General features: G+C 38.7%; 1 protein-coding gene across 1 annotated transcript in view; it reads right to left on the minus strand.

Moving 5' to 3' along the window:
* The window catches only part of LOC113112313 (adhesion G protein-coupled receptor A3-like), a 78,952-nt gene that overhangs the window by 39,703 nt on the left and 20,569 nt on the right, over positions 1 to 18,680 (minus strand). Inside the window, exons 8-12 of the mRNA XM_026277760.1 lie at positions 8,140 to 8,304; positions 6,447 to 6,669; positions 5,318 to 5,467; positions 2,258 to 2,419; positions 1,109 to 1,315 (exon numbers count right to left, since the gene is read on the minus strand). Of these exons, the coding sequence (XP_026133545.1) occupies positions 1,109 to 1,315; positions 2,258 to 2,419; positions 5,318 to 5,467; positions 6,447 to 6,669; positions 8,140 to 8,304 (907 nt within the window). The remainder of the gene's footprint in view (positions 1 to 1,108; positions 1,316 to 2,257; positions 2,420 to 5,317; positions 5,468 to 6,446; positions 6,670 to 8,139; positions 8,305 to 18,680) is intronic.

The raw sequence follows: 18,680 nt of genomic DNA on the forward strand, positions 1-18,680 counted from the left end.
GAGTCGTTCACTTGTTAGTGTGTATCAGGGCAGACTGATAATCACTTATACAGACCTTGAAACTAACAGACAGAGATCAGCCTGCAGCTTTAGTCTGATTTATACTTATTCCCTTATAAATATAATATAATATATATATATATATATTTTTTTTTACATCTGTGCAGCAGTGCTTCAGTCAGTCTGGTGATCGAGTCTCAGTGTGATTGTGGACTGAAGTCTGATCTCCTCATCAGAGCTCCTGAACTCACAGCTGGACGTCCAGACAGAGCCACAGATGTCATTAACACCTTCAGCCCATCAAAACCATACTCCTGCTTTAGCTTTTGTGGCAATAAGTCAAGAAAAAGCTATGAAAAACACAGAAATCCTGTCCGTTTCTATGCAGTGTATCTGAGACACTGTCTTATGTGTGCAAAGAGTGTCACACAATAATATGCAATTAAAAAACAATAAATGTAATATATAGAATATAAATAAAATAATAAAAATGATATTATATATATATATATATATATATATATATATATATATTTATATATATATATATATATATATATATATATATATATATATATATATATATATATATATATATATATACATAAGATTATAAAATATTTTACAATTATACAAAACGTTTTTTTAATAATTATGAAATGTATAAAATTAATAGTTAAAATCGAAAACATTTATAATTTCCAAACTTTTAAAAATGTAATAAAAAAATATAGTTTATAAAAGTATATATAAATTGTTAAATAATTTAAAAAATTACATGATTTCATTATTTATTTTAAATTAAAATTTATAATTTCAAACATTTATAGTTCTAAAATGAAAAAAAAAACATCTTCATTTAAATAAAATATAAAAACTACAAAATATAAAATATCAACATATTTAAAATTAAATTTTATTGTATAACAATTACAAAACAACCTAAAAAAATAAATAAATCAATAATATATAAATACAATTATAAAATTGTAAAATTTTAACATTTAAATGATTTAAAACTCAAAGCATTTAGAAAACATAATAAAAATCACAGAATATGTGGTGGAATGGTTTTTGGCCACGTCGGACGGTTTGTGACAAGCCTCACCTGGTTGAGCTGACGCATGGCTGACCCGGAGATGTTAACCGTGTGGCATCTGAAGTTGAGGAGGGTGTTGTGCTCCGATAAAGCACTGCTGTGACCTGCATTGGCCACCGGGGGCAGCAGAGGCGGCCGCTGCACCACCGTACACAATAAACCCATGAGAGCGTCCACCCGGAGCGTCAGCACCTCCAGAGCAATGTTAGCCGAAACCTGCCACAAACACACACACAGGACGCTACGTGACCCACTTTCCTCACACTAATTACTCGCTGGAAAATAAACATCATTCATTGTTCCAAGTTCTGCTGAGTGAGTGAGTCAAGGACTGATTACGAAAATATAAAAAGACTAAACAAAGACGTTTGTTCAACGATGCCAGTCTGTAACCTACATTATAAGAATAACAGCTCTGAGGCAAACGCGTCTGTCATTACGTCAATATTTACACATTTAGAAGCAAAAAACCCACCTGGGATATAAACAGCATGTATTAGTCCACGGATTCACAAAACTCTCAATACATCAGGGAATATATCAGCAGCACAACATCAGTGTTTAACGAGCAACATCTCCAGAGATATACAGGCCGGTTTAGCAGGGTAATTATAGCTAACTAAAACCATAATTAAAACCATTTAAATAAAAAAAAATAGACAGAAATAAAAATAAATGCTAACAATGGAAAAACAAATTAAATTAAATTAAATTAAATTAAAATAGAATTAAATTAAATTAAATTAAATTAAATTAAAATTAAAATTAAAATTAAATTAAAATTAAAATTAAAATTAAAATTAAATTAAATTAAATTAAATTAAATTAAATTAAATTAAATTAAATTAAATTAAATTAAATTAAATTAAATTAAATTAAATTAAAAATTAAAAATTAAAAATTAAAAATTAAAAATTAAAAATTAAATTAAATTAAATTGCCAAGGTAACATTTCTCACTTATAATATTACTAAAACTATTATAGTCTCTCAATGATACTTTTTTGAGATCTCACATTTTCTGTTAAGCTGATTCAAAATTTGTAAATAAAATACAATAATCAAGTAAAAAAATAATAATAATAAGCTCCTTTTTTAATTATTATTTTGAAATAAAAAACTATTCCTCGCTAAGGAAATGTGTGGTAAGATGCGTCACCTTTGAGATGCTGGTGGTGTTTGCTCCGAGAGCGAGGTCTGCGATCCGCTCCACACACTGGACGATCCGTGTACACGCACGAGCCTCGTCCTGAGCCATCCAGAGAACATGCTCCTCCACCGCCATCATGTTACTGGCCACGTCCAACACCAGATCAGACAACTACACACACACACACACACACACACACACACACACACACACACACACACGTTTGTTTTTGTGTAAAGTGTGTTCATCCCATAGGTGTAATGGTTTTTATTCTGTAGAAACTGTATATTCTCTCGCCCTTCACCAACCCTACACCTAACCCTAACCCTCACAGGAAACTTTGTGCATTTTTACTTTCTCAAAAAAACTCATTCTGTATGATTTATAAGTGTTTTGAAGAATGGGGACATGGGTTATGTCCTCATAAGTCACCCTCTCCTTGCAATACCTGTGTCATACCCATGTCATTATACAGAGTTGTGTCCTGATATGATACACACACACACACACACACACACACACACACACACACACACACACTCACACACATACACGCACACACACACACACACACACACACACACACACACACACACAGGACTCAGTCACATATATATACACATATTCACTTATATATATATATATATATATATATATATATATATATATATATATATATATATATATATATATATATATAATTCATTATATTATTTTCTTGTATATTCCCCTACGTTTTTGTTTAATAGAGATATGTTTTTGCGTTCTTAACTCATGCACAGTTCATCTCCATAAACGGCCTGTCCTGAAATAAATTAATGTCCAGTATAAGCCATCAAAACCTCTAAGATTCATTTAAAGGCATGATTAGGACGGTTATGTCTCATTTACTTCAGTGGCTCGTCCTCGTTTAGTGGAGTAAAACGGGCCATAATCACAGCTCTTCTGTGAGCTCTGAATCATAACATTACTGTAACTGCGTCTTCGAGTCTTCACTACAGTGAACGAGCGACGCTGGAATAAACTCTGAGCGTTTCAAGAGCTGAACTGAGGGAGCCGTTTAAGTTAAAGTGAACAAATTAAGAGAATTCATTTCAGATTCTCACACGCACATTTTGTGCATGCATCTTTCAGACTAAATAGCTGTGATTAGTTCTAGTTAATATATTATTCAATTATTACGTTTATTTCTACAATCTAAATGCAAAGTAAAAGTGTTATTTAAACATCTTTCGCTAGGAAATTGCTAGTTAATTTTACAAGTAGTCATTGAATTGATGAAATGTAAACCTTGAATGTTCAGTTAATTAAACGTGAATAAGAGCCTCTTCCAAATGAATGCTAATGTTTGCATACTTAGCATGTAGCGTGTGTCACATATAGCAGAGCAAGTGTTATGTCATTAATAAGAATTTCCCCAAAGCGAGTGTGTGTGTGTGTGTTTTCTCCTCGTTCACACAGAAACAGACTCCTAGAGCTCTTGTGACGGAGTGTGAGCGTCGGCCGGTGTCATTAAAATGCTAAACGTGTTGAGTGAACATGTACGTAACACTTAAAGCTGAAAATAGCTGATAACAGCGTGCAGAGCTCAAATTGCATCTAATTTGCACAGCAGCAGAAGAAGAAGAGACGGAGTGACACGTCAGAGCGAGATATACATGTGAGCGGACTTCACTTCACACTGATCACATCACGCTCTTCCTCGGGGTCTGTCTCCTGCTTTCAGAAACACTCTTAAATTAAGATGAAGGGAATTTCAATTAAATGACAATCATCCAGATCAAGTGAGTGCTTATAACCAGTGTAATTTCAGCATCACAGAAATACTATTTTATTAATATTTAGAATTAGCTTTTATTTATATTTCCAGCTCAATTTTAAGGGCTTACGCTTTATTTAAGGGTATCTTAACTAGTTTCTTATTAGAATGCACATTTATTGAGTATGACCCATTAGTGGTAATTAAGCACATATTAATTACTTAATCTACATTCCCATACTTAAACTTACCAACTAACTTAACAACTATTAATAAGCAGTAAATTAGGAATTTAAGTTTTTTTTTTTTTCTGTTTAGATTTTATACATTTTTATTCCTGTTTTAGTTCTAGTTTTTGTAGTACGCCAAGTTAAACTAAATTCAAAAGTTTGTCACATTGATACACATGGCACTAGCATGTTTTTAACATGATAAGCATGTTACTAGCATGTTGCTAGCATGTTTCTAATGTGATTTGCATGTGTCTAGCATGATACACATGGCACTAGCATGTTTTTAACATGATAAGCATGTTACTAGCATGTTGCTAGCATGTTTCTAATGTGATTTGAATGTGTCTAGCATGATACACATGGCACTAGCATGTTTTTAACATGATAAGCATGTTGTTAGCATGTTGCTAGCATGTTTCTAATGTGATTTGCATGTGTCTAGCATGATACACATGGCACTAGCATTTTTTAACATGATAAGCATGTTGTTAGCATGTTGCTAGCATGTTTCTAATGTGATTTGCACGTGTCTAGCATGAGTAGCATGTCACTAGCATGTTTTAGCATGATAAACATGTTGTTAGCATGTTGCTAGCATGTTTCTAATGTAATTTACATGTTTTATCACGATTAGAATGTTGTTAGCATGTGGCTAGCATGATTATCATTTTTCTCAAGCTAACCTAATTAAATGAAAAATGCTGAAGTTTAAACACTTTTTTATTTAAACTAAATGAAAATGTATAATTAATTTAAAAAAAATATATATATATTTCTATTTTATTTTGTTTTAGTTGGTTTACTATAAGAACCCTGCTTACAACAGGATATTTTGACAGATTTATTAATTTATTAGTTTTATTAATTTATCAGGTTAAAGTTTAATTTTTTTATTTCCATTTTAATTCTATTTTAGAACTTCAGGTTAATATGACTGAAAATGAGAAATGCTTGGAAAATAGTAGCTAATAATGATTTTTTTTTTGGCAGATATTTTTAATTTTAAGCTTTTTTTTAATATCTCATTATAGTTTTTATTAATATGGATGGATGGATGGATGGATAGATAGCTCTCACCTCTCTGACATGATCCACCAGGCGTGTGAGTCTCTCTACCAGATGAGTGACAAATATCACATCCATCATGTCTCCAAACAGCGCCGCCCTGCTGGTGAGAGACGAGAGCTGCTGAGCCACCATCAGAGCACTGGAGACATTCACCGACATCTGACAGAGAACCAGAAGATTATAGTCATCTCTCCATATCGAGTGACATCAGTGTATTTCTGTGTGTGCTCAATATTACAAAATATTTTTATTTTCAAATAAATGCTGTTCTTCTGAACTTTCTATATATCTGTGAATCCTGAAAAATTAAATGCATCACAGTTTCCACAGAAATGTTGTGCAGAACAACTGTTTCCAAGAAATGTTTCTCAAGCAGTAAATCATCATATTATCCTGATTTCTGAAGATCATGTGACACTGAAGACTGGAGAAATGATGCTTAAAATACAGCGGAGCATCACAGAAATACATTACAGTTTACAATATATCTACATAGAAAACAGCTGTTTTAGATTCTAATAATATTTCAAAATTTTTGCTCTATTTTTGATTCAATAAATGCAGCCTTGATGAGCAGAAGAGACATCTTTTGAAAACATGATTCAGAACGATTATTAGCAACAAATGTTTGACAAGAGGTCTTGTTTAAAATATATGAATGTCCTTAAATTTCATCAACAAACTCAGAAATAAATTACATTTTGGATGATTTTCAAATATATATATTTTTAATGCCACTGTACAGTCGCTCTTAAATTTTTCAGATGGTTATTTCATACTAAAAAATAACCATTTGAAATGCATGTTTTGGCTTCTAATATTGTGTCAGGATGCATTAGCGTTTGAACATTTTCATGTAAATAATAAATCACTTTAGATTCTGTCTGAATCTGTGTTTAGCACTGATCTAGTGTGATCAGAAGATTAGCCGATCAAGTGTCAGAGATTCCCTTGCTGCGGATGCTTTCAGCCTTTAACACACTAATGATTGAGTAAATCAAGGTCAAGCTGAACATCTGCTCCACGCCGAAGCAATTCCAGCAGGATAACGGCTCTCTGGCAGCACCATTCAGTCTGAGACTGCAATAAAACACTCGCTGTTGATGATGATGATGATGATGATGATGAAGGTACTGACCTGTGTGAGCTCATGCAGTCTGCGGGTGGACTCGCTCACATATGAGCACTGGTTATAGTCATGCTCCGCCCAGCGGCCCGTCCGGTCACACCTATGCCACGCCCTCTTCTCCTGAGGGGCGGAGTCAGAGCTGGGCCACGCCCTCTTTTCCTGAGGGGCGGGGCTAGAGCTGGACACGGCACACGGCAGGAAGGCCATGAAACCAGCCAACGTCTTCGGCCACCTGTGAAAGTGATTCGTCAGATCAAGAGTCTGTTTTCGGTTCACTGACGTCACCTTTCTCTCTGTGATTTGAGTCATTTTCAGTAGATCATTTATAGTACATTTATAAATATAATAATTTGTAGATTTTATAGCTCTTTGCCAAATGTTGTGTTTGGAAAGCATGTTTCTTTACTCTAAATTAAACCTTCTGTGCTATTTTTCCAAGATAACGTGATAACATTCAGATGGTTTACACGACCAATCAAAAGTTTGGGGTTTATTTTTACATTATTAAATTTATTGGATCAAAATACAGTAAAAACAGTAATATTGTGAAACGTTATTACAAAAGTCCAATTATTTGGACAAAAATACAGTATTTTTTTTATATTATTACAATTTAAATAATAATTTAATAATAATTTCTATTTAAAATGATAATAATTTAAGCTGAAATGTATTCCCGTCTTCGATGATAGTATTTGATGATGGAAATTAAGTATAAGAAAACCAATATAATATAATATTTTTATATATTTTAATATTTTCTATCACACACACATTTTCTTTTACTTTCAATACCTCTCAACATCTTTGAATAATTTAGATTTTTACTTAGATTTTTTTATATATATATTTATATTCTATTCAATAATTTATTTTGTCAAAAACAAACATATTATTGCAATTTAAAACAGATGTTTTCTATGTGAATATCCGTTAAACTGTAATTTATTGCTGTGTTCAAGCTGAAATTTCTCAAGAAACTTTTTCTGATTATTATCAATGCTAAAAACTGTTTTTGTGGAAACTGTGATACATTTTTTATATTCCAGGATTCGCAGATGAATATAAAGTTCAGAAGAACAGCTTTTACTTGAAACAGAAATCTTCTGTAACATTATAAATGCCTTCACTGTCACTTCTTATCAATTAAACGCATCTTTGCTGAATAAATAGATTAATTTCTGACCCCAACCTGTTGAATGGCATTGTCTTTTGACGAGTTTCTCACATGAGTTTGTGAACATAAACAGTGTCTGTTTGTTGTTGCCAGTTATTATCAAATGACATTAATTCCTCTGCTAACAACAGGCTAATTTTCCAGCCCATTACAGATGTGTGCTGCATAAACACATGGAGCTATAAAAGCAGCAGTCAGAGAACTGACATTAAAACAAAAAAGGAGGCACTGAAGCTTCACAAATATACAATCGGTGTGGTTTTTACAGGCATAGTTCACCCAAAAATGGAAATTCTCCAAAACCTCAACATTGAGAGCAGCCATTGGCTTCCATACTATGGAAAAGAAGTCAATGGCACTCTACAAAATAGCTTCCTTCGTGTTTGACAGAATAGAGAAACTCACAGGTTTGGAACAACTTGATGACAGGATTCTCATGTTTGGGTGAACTGTCCCTTTAAGCTGGCGCTCTGGTGATTGGTGTGTGTGTGTGTCTGTGTGTGATGTCTTTAGCCGTGGACACACCTGAAGTCACCCTTGTTGCTACTGACCCTCTCGGCCGCGCAGTACAGCGCCGTCGTCTCCAGCACCACGATCTCCATCCCGATCGAGCTGTTGCCACGGGAACTGGTCACGTGACACTGCCAATTACCGGAAACGGCTGCATCGATGTTGGACAGGATGAGCTCGCTGCGAAACGAGGGTGAGACGGCAATGAGTCACATTTGAACAAGAGCCAGTTTAACACACGGACAGAGTGAATCTCACACAACCAGTCGAGACCATGAGCATCTGTGTTTGTTATCTTTAAAATAATGTCTTTATGAAATGTGCATTTTTGCATCTATTCAAATACTAAATGATATACATTTTCTAAGTGCGAAATGAATTCTATGTGAGCGGCTGTTTATTTCAAATCGAATCCATCCATGCAATACTGAGCACCGGCACACTGTAGAATAAGGTTATTCGGACTCATTTAGATTCAGTTTTGTATTATTAATACACTGTAGAATTTCTATCAGATTTCGTTCCTGCAGTGCTACAACATATTCGAGGGAAACACAGAGGCTCACTGAGCGCGCTCAAATCTTTTACAGTGTGAGGCTCAGAGAGAGAGAGAGAGACAGTGACTGCTCAAGTCCGTAATCCCTCACACACACACCCATGCACGCACGCACATACACACACACACACACACACACAGCAGAGCACACACACACACACACACACACACGCATGCACGCACGCACACACACACACACACACACACACACACACACGCACACACGCACACACACACACACACACACACGCGCACACACGCACACACACACACATACACACACACAAACACACACAGCAGCGCACACACACAAACAAACACACACACATGCATGCACACACACACGCATGCACACACACACGCACTCACACACACACACACACACACAGGCATGCACGCACGCACACACACACAAACACACACAGCAGCGCACACACACACACACACACGCATGCACCCACCCACGCACGCACAGACACACTCTCTCACACACACACACACACACAGCAGCGCACACACACGCATGCACCCACGCACACACACACACGCATGCACGCACGCACACACACACATATACACACACACACACAGCAGCGCACACACACAAACAAACACACACACATGCATGCACACACGCACACACGCACTCACAGCAGAGCACACACACACACACACACGAATGCACGCACACACACACACGCATGTACCCACGCACACACACACACACAGCAGCGCACACACACAAACAAACACACACACATGCATGCACACACACACACACGCATGCACACACACACGCACTCACACACACACACACACACACACACACAGGCATGCACGCACGCACGCACACACACACAAACACACACAGCAGCGCACCCACGCACGCACACACACACTCTCTCACACACACACACACACACAGCAGCGCACACACACGCATGCACCCACGCACACACACACACGCATGCACGCACGCACACACACACATATACACACACACACACAGCAGCGCACACACACAAACAAACACACATGCATGCACACACGCACGCACGCACACACACATATACGCACACACACACACACACACACACACACACAGCAGCGCACACACACACACACGCATGCACCCACGCACACACACATATACACACACACACACACACACACAGCAGCGCACACAAACAAACACACACACATGCATGCAGAGGGCAATGCAGACATTTTCAGTGTCTATCTAAGAGATCATACAGGTAAATCATCCTGATGAGGTCTGATTATGGCTCATTATTTCTCTCTGCTGTGGTCCGGCAGCACTTAGAGCCCTGATTAATGACCTCGGACCCTCAAACTGACCAGCTGCAGCACTAGAGACTGACCCATCTGTAGCACATTTGGCTCGGAGATCGCTCTGAAGAGCTGTGGTGTGCAGCAGAGCTCTGTGGTCGGGCAACTGTGCTTGTGCCCTGTTAAACTGACAAACGCATGCCAAAAATAACAGAGTGCTTCCTCTAAAGAGACACAGGAGATGCTCTGCGCTCATACGATGACAAATAAATGATAGGACACAAGCAGAACTGTGTTTTAAACTGTGCTCATGTTTGCCAAAATACATAGTCTAACTCAATTCCAGATATCTCAATATATATACATATGACTTAATTGAATGTATATATACTACCCATTAAAACATTTGCCACATCATTTCTCATCTCCTCTCTGTCTTTGTAAGACATAATAAGTTGTTGTTCTAGTGTCTGAGCAGATGGAGCATGTCTGTGAGCACGTTTACAGCTGCAGTGATTCCCTCTCATAAGTTCAGACTAAATTAGAGACTTGCATAATTCTGATCCGAGTCCAAACCACGAGTCTCCATCACACGCACATGTTATCAAATGGCGTCAAAATTACTTTATTTATTAATTTCTTGAACATCATGATGTACTCATTCATGTGGACCTCATCAACCACCCAGAAAACCCTAGCAACCACAAAGGAATACCCACAACACATTGGAATTCGCATAGCAACCCCCTAGAAAACACCCACATTGCATTAAAAAACTGAATAGCAACACATTGGCAACCACCCACAACGCATTAGTAACTGCATAGCAGCAACACCCTGGCAACCACCTGCAACAAGTTAGAAACCGCATAGAAACACCCTGGAAACCAGCCACAATGCATTAGCAAGTGCATAGAAACACCATGCCAACCAGCCACAAAACATTAGCAACCACATAGCAACACCCTGGTAACCATCCACAACACATCAGCAACAAGCAACTACATACCAACACCATGCCAACCACCCACAACACATTAGCAACCACATACCAACACTCTGTCAACCACCCACAACATCCAAGCATCATGGCAGTAAGTCCTATATGCACTGTTCATATTTTCTTTAAAAAAAAATGCATTTCAGTATGTGGCAAACGAGATGAAACAAGCATCAATGAGGACACACACACACACACACACACACACACACACAGTGACCTACAATCACACAACAGAGCTCTATTGTCCAGTCATCCACAATTGTCTCCAAAGCACTTCATTAGCAGCATTTACTCTCGTGCACTGATATTTCACAATCTGAGGATAATAACAGGCCTGTGAGTGCTGAAGTCGGGGGCTTCGCTGATGAATATTTAAAAACCCAGAGCATGAAAATGGTCCACTATTGAGACTCTTCAGTACATCAATTCCGCAACGCCCTGGCAATGACCGACTGCATAGCAACACCCTGGCAATGACCGACTGCATAGCAACGCCCTGGCAATGACCAACTGCAGAGCAACACCCTGGCAATGACAGACTGCATAGCAACGCCCTGGCAATGACCGACTGCATAGCAACGCCCTGGCAATGACCAACTGCAGAGCAACACCCTGGCAATGACAGACTGCATAGCAACGCCCTGGCAATGACCGACTGCATAGCAACGCCCTGGCAATGACCGACTGCATGGCAACGCCCTGGCAATGACCAACTGCAGAGCAACACCCTGGCAATGACAGACTGCATAGCAACGCCCTGGCAATGACCAACTGCAGAGCAACACCCTGGCAATGACAGACTGCATAGCAACGCCCTGGCAATGACAGACTGCATAGCAACGCCCTGGCAATGACCAACTGCAGAGCAACACCCTGGCAATGACAGACTGCATAGCAACGCCCTGGCAATGACCAACTGCAGAGCAACACCCTGGCAATGACAGACTGCATAGCAACGCCCTGGCAATGACAGACTGCATAGCAACGCCCTGGCAATGACAGACTGCATAGCAACGCCCTGGCAATGACCAACTGCAGAGCAACACCCTGGCAATGACAGACTGCATAGCAACGCCCTGGCAATGACCAACTGCAGAGCAACACCCTGGCAATGACAGACTGCATAGCAACGCCCTGGCAATGACCGACTGCATAGCAACGCCCTGGCAATGACCGACTGCATGGCAACGCCCTGGCAATAACCGACTGCATAGCAACACCCTGGCAATGACCGACTGCATGGCAACACCCTGGCAATGACCGACTGCATAGCAACGCCCTGGCAATGACCGACTGCATGGCAACGCCCTGGCAATGACTGACTGCATAGCAACGCCCTGGCAATGACCGACTGCATGGCAGCACCCTGGCAATGACCGACTGCATGGCAGCACCCTGGCAATGACCGACTGCATAGCAACGCCCTGGCAATGACCGACTGCATAGCAACGCCCTGGCAATGACAGACTGCATAGGAACGCCCTGGCAATGACCGACTGCATAGGAACGCCCTGGCAATGACAGACTGCATAGCAACACCCTGGCAATGACCAACTGCATGGCAACGCCCTGGCAATGACAGACTGCATAGGAACGCCCTGGCAATGACAGACTGCATGGCAGCACCCTGGCAATGACCGACTGCATGGCAGCACCCTGGCAATGACCGACTGCATAGCAACGCCCTGGCAATGACCGACTGCATAGCAACGCCCTGGCAATGACCGACTGCATAGGAACGCCCTGGCAATGACAGACTGCATAGCAACACCCTGGCAATGACCAACTGCATAGCAACGCCCTGGCAATGACAGACTGCATAGGAACGCCCTGGCAATGACAGACTGCATGGCAGCACCCTGGCAATGACCGACTGCATGGCAGCACCCTGGCAATGACCGACTGCATAGCAACGCCCTGGCAATGACCGACTGCATAGCAACGCCCTGGCAATGACCGACTGCATAGCAACGCCCTGGCAATGACCGACTGCATAGGAACGCCCTGGCAATGACAGACTGCATAGCAACACCCTGGCAATGACCAACTGCATGGCAACGCCCTGGCAATAACCGACTGCATAGCAACACCCTGGCAGTGATCAAGGGCTCAAGGGCACATACAAACATTTCTGAAAAAAATAGCATTCATAGCATTTCAGAAAAAAAGAACTCCAAAAATAACTGCAATTCACAAACGTTGACCGCATAGCAACGCCCAGGCAACCACCCACAACACATTAGTAACAAGCAACTGCATAGCGACGCCCTGGTAACCTCCCACAACACATTAGTAATCGAATAACAACACCCTGGTAACCACCAGTTCTTCAGTACAGCTCATAATGAGTTGAATATTTCAGTTTCCGTGATAAAGTAGACCAAGTTTATTTGAGGTTTCTTTAAGGTTGATCTAGGGTTTGTCTCAGGTTTCAGCCCAAAGCATGAGACACTGACTATTTCATCATCTCTTTGTTTCTCTAAAGGTCAAGCAAATATTGGCTGCTTATGGAGTCTGCTCACCTCTGAGGCACCATTAGATCATGATGATGAAGTGAACACTGCTTTTATGGGATTACCGATGCGTTACACACTCGTCTGCACTATATAAACAGCAAGTTATGTGAGAGAGTCAAGAGAGCAGAATACACGGACTGCATAAACAATGAACATGACAGCAGTTTATGTAAAAGGTTTTACTCATAGAAACAGAAAAATAAACATATTAAAGAAGCGAATGAATATTTTCACTAGAGAAACAAAGTTTGCTGGAAATGATATTGTTAATTGACTTTTGTTTGTCAAGCATGTCACTAAGCGTGTCTGTCTGCTGTTAGTCATTCTCTCATCTGTCTGTCCTCAAACCTGAGAGACAGACACAAACCCACATCAGACAAACAGAGCCATAATGAGAGAATTAAACTCCAGTCACCATGGTTACCACATCACATCACCCAAGAGCCAATCAGCACATAGAGGCGAAAATCATTAGATAACAGAAAACATGCAGATGCAGATTTAACAATAAAGTTTGATTATTTAGAGGCTTTTGCATATCAAATATGATGCAAAATGTTCCTGGTCTTATTGTGACCAATTCATTTCAATGCATGCCATTAAAAAAAAAAAAAAAAAAATTAAACACGCTTATTCATAATCAATCATCATGTCAAAAAAACACAAATGTCTAACCTGCAAAAGGTGCGACTGCAATCTGCTCTTAAATCAAACAATTAGTGTTACAGAAAGATCTGTGTGTAGTTTTCTAAGGTGTATGTCTTTTACATTGACACTTTAAGAGCCGTGTTATGCAGAACATAATGGAGGCTGTATATTTTTACTATAGTAAGCGTCCTGTGGGATCTACCACACTAACTCGCTCCATCAGTAGTGTGTGTGTTTTAGTTGGCCGATGGAGTCAGACGGGGCCGTTCCCATCTCTCTCGCCAGAGGATCTTCACACTGCCAAGAGCAACATTACAGTATAGGTTCCACTCGTAAAGTAGAGCAGCACCGTTTGTATGTACAAGGAGAGAGCAGCAATTAACTGGGCAGCCTAATCAGAAGAATGTCAAGAAATCCATCACGAGCCTGCAGGAACGACTCTTGGAAAGAGCGACAGAAAATAGAGAGGAGGCAAGAGAGCCTGAGTGCATGACAAGCAGTCCTGATTGTCCTCATATTCACTGTGACAGCTGTCAATCAAACATATCACATGAGCAAATACAGCACAGAGAGAACCTTGAGCCCTTGATCACTTTAAGAACTGTTTTACATATGTTTCTACACTCATCAATGTATAATATGACATACAATAGATTGCTCCATAGAGTGATGTTGCCATATATGTTACCAATAAGGCCATATAAAATTGTTCACATGTACATTCTCTGAATAGATGAAGATATGTTTATAGCATATATATAATCGGTACATACAGGTGCATCACAATAAATAATAATGTTGTGGAAAAATTCATTTATTTCAGTAATTCAACTCAAATTGTAAAACTCATGTATTTAGTAAATTCAGTGCACACAGACTGAAGTAGTTTAAGTCTTTGGTTCTTTTAATTGTGATGATTTTGGCTCACATTTAACAAAAACCCACCAATTCACTATCTCAACCAATTAGAATACTTCATAAGACCAATGAAAAAATAAAAACATTATTACTGAATTGTTGGCCTTCTGGAAAGTATGTTCATGTACTGTACATGTACTCAATACTTGGTAGGGGCTCCTTTTGCTTTAATCTCAGTTCGGCGTGGCGTGGAGGTGATCAGTTTGTGGCTCTGCTGAGGTGGTCTGAAGCACAGGTTTATTTGACAGTGGTCTTCAGCTCATCTTCATTGTTTGGTCTCTTGTTTCTCATCTTCCTCTTGACAATAGCTCATAGACTTTAGCTGGGGTTCAGGTCTAATGAGTTTGCTGGCCAGTCAAGCACACCAACACCATGATTGGAATCCTGCAGGAAAATGAAATCAGCATCTTCAGAAAGCTGGTCAGCAGAAGGAGGAATGAAGTGCTCCAAGATTTCTTGGTAAACAGGTGCAGTGACTTTGGTTTTCAAAAACACAATGGACCAACACCAGCAGATGACATTGATCCCAAATCATCACAGACTGTGGAAACTTATCACTGGACTTCAAGCAACTTGGGCTATGAGCTTCTCCAGCCTTCCTCCAGACTCTAGGACCTTGGTTCCCAAATGAAATACAAAACTTGCTCTCATCTGAAAAGAGGACTTTGGTCCACTGGAAAACAGTTCTTCTTCTCCAGAGCACAGGGAAGACTCCTCTGACGTTGTCTGTGGTTCAGTAAATCTCTTGACACGTCTGTGTGTGGTGGATCTTGATGCCTTGACCCCATCCTCAGTCCATTCCTTGTGAAGTTCACACAGATTCTTGAATCGATTTTGTTTGACAATCCTCATAAGGCTGCGGTTCTCTCAGTTGGTTGTGCATCTTTTTCTTCCACACTTTTTCCTTCCAGTCAACCTTCTGTTAACATGCTTAGATACAGCACTCTGTGAACAGCAGCTTCTTTGGCAATGAATGTTTGTGGCTTACTCTCCTTGTGAAGGGTGCCAATGATTGTCTTCTGGACAACTGTCAGATCAGCAGTCTTCCCCATGATTGTGTAGATTAGTGAACCAAACTGAGAAACCATTTTGAAGGCTCAGGAAACCTTTGAAGTTGTTTTGATGATTGTCACGTCACCATATTCTAATTAGTTGAGAGTGAATTGGTGGGTTTTTGTTAAAGGTGTTTCACAATTTGAGTTGAATAACTGAAATAAATGAACTTTTCCATGATATTCTAATTGATTGAGACACACCAGTAAATCTTTTATATTTACTTAGTATTGATGGGTTTTAGAATGGACATACATGTCCAAAATTGTTTTACGGATACATACATATTTGTATGGGCTAGATTTAAAAATTGTGTAATAGTTTAGTAAAGCGACCAATTCTAACTAGTTGCTTATTAGTATGCATGCCTATTATTAATATATTGGCTGTTTATTAGTATTTATAAAGCACATATTCCGCATTACCATATTCTACATCCCTAATCCGACCCAGTACCTAAACGTGATAAATAATGTACTAACTATTAATAAGCAGCTAATTAGGAGTTTATTGAGGCAAAAGTTGTAGTTAATTTTTATTTATTTTTTTGCTTTTAAGATAGGAATTTGAGTTTTATGTATTTTTATACAAAAAATATGTTTTAATAAAGTGTGACCATTTTTTTTTTCCAATTTCAAATAGGTTTAATATAGGATTTTAATTCACATGACAATATATGTCACGTTATTTACAAATATTACATTTGCATTTAGGAAAAACAATATTTAGGCCTATATTTGAGATTTATGTATTTTAATTGTATATACATTTCTGTGCATTTGGATTTCCTGTTGTAACAAACTAATTATAATGAAACTGGTCTGATTACTGTAATAATGCTAATTAACTGAATGTGCTTTAAATACACAATAACCCGGTTTATATATATATATATATATATATATATATATATATATATATATATATATATATATATATATATATATATATATATATAATCAATAAATCCAATTTTAACTGAATATTGCCTGCTCCACAGCTAGTCATATTTTAACCATGGTTAAAATACCATTATAATATGTAAAGTGGCAATGACAGGAGAGGATGTGAACATGTTAATGCAATCACCTCAAAACGCATTTTAAGTCCACACACATTCAGTAAACAACATGCAAATACAATTTCAAAACAAATATTACTTAATTGTGATTGTAAATTAATTTCAGAAAAATCTTGCCACCCTTTTTGCATTAACAAATAAAATATTCCTCTATCACTGCAAATGCATTTCAGTTTAAATTTTTCTAATTAGAGTGCATTCAGCTGTATATTTAATTTAAATGTTAATTCTAGCGAAGGAACTGAAAAATGCTAATTAATTTGTTACGTATGAATTTACAATTTTGCACCAGATATCACACAAATGGCACACAGATATCAAATACACAAATTTTACATGTAATATTTGTATTTTGCATACTGCATTTGAAAAGTAGTGCTTCCATATATATTATATTCAGTAAGAGTAGTTCTAGCAAAATGATTTTATATCCAGTGAGGCTATTACACAGCATTAAACTAAATGTAGAGTAGTGTTAAACTAATCTATCTGCTTCAGATCACTTTCTAATCAAACTTCAGATACGACTCGCTCAGCTAGTCCTGAGATTATGAGTGAAATCCGAAAGGGATTTAGTCAGAAGAGAACGAGGACGGACTACAGAGCAGATGATCCACATGACGGCTCAGTCAGTGTCTCCTCTGCATACTAATAAACACACCAGTTTAATAACGAAGGGAAATTAGCGCTGGTGTGAAGCTGAGGAAACACCATGGCTTGTTGACACTAAGAAACATATTTCTGTCGGCACTTCATCAATATTTATGCGCAGACGTTTCTGCGTGGTGAGAGCTAGTTGAAGTAATTAACAGCCGCATGGTTCACTTTCACACAAACTGACTCCCTCCTGCTGTAACTGTGTGTGTGTGTGTGTGTGTGTGTGTGATGGGAGATGGAGAGAGCCGGAGGAAGAGGCACGGTGGTCTGTGAAGTGCTTGAGAGTCGGCATGTGGTGCATTATCGCCTCTAATTACCATGCAGCATATGTTTCGTTAAACGAACTAAACCTGCCGAACTCTAGACGACTGTTCGCACACGCCGGCCAAACCTCTGCAGGGACGCATGGAGCCGCTGAAAACCAGCCAGTGCAATTCACTCATGTCCTTTCAGATCTCTATCAAGGGCACTGATCACACAAGGTTAAGGTAAAGATGTGTGTACCCCAATTTTACTAAATGCATGAGCAGGATTTTAGTTATTTCATTTGAAAAGGTCACTGCTCAAATCATATTTTTCCACTTCATGCCTAAAGTATTAGACCGTTACCATCATTGAAGCACATTTACAATAGCTGATTGTTAACTATTACTGTACCCACAAAACACCGGACATGAAGAAAATGCCTAGCATTTTCTGTCTCTCTCTCGAATGATATAGCATGTATATATAATTTTACAAATAATTTGATCACACTGCAAAATGTCATGTTCTTCCTGATTATTGTTTTCCAGACAAAACCAATTGAAAATGAAACAAGTATGAGTAAGCAAT

The sequence above is a fragment of the Carassius auratus genome, chromosome 13 (assembly GCF_003368295.1).
Source record: "Carassius auratus strain Wakin chromosome 13, ASM336829v1, whole genome shotgun sequence".
NCBI lineage: Eukaryota > Metazoa > Chordata > Actinopteri > Cypriniformes > Cyprinidae > Carassius > Carassius auratus.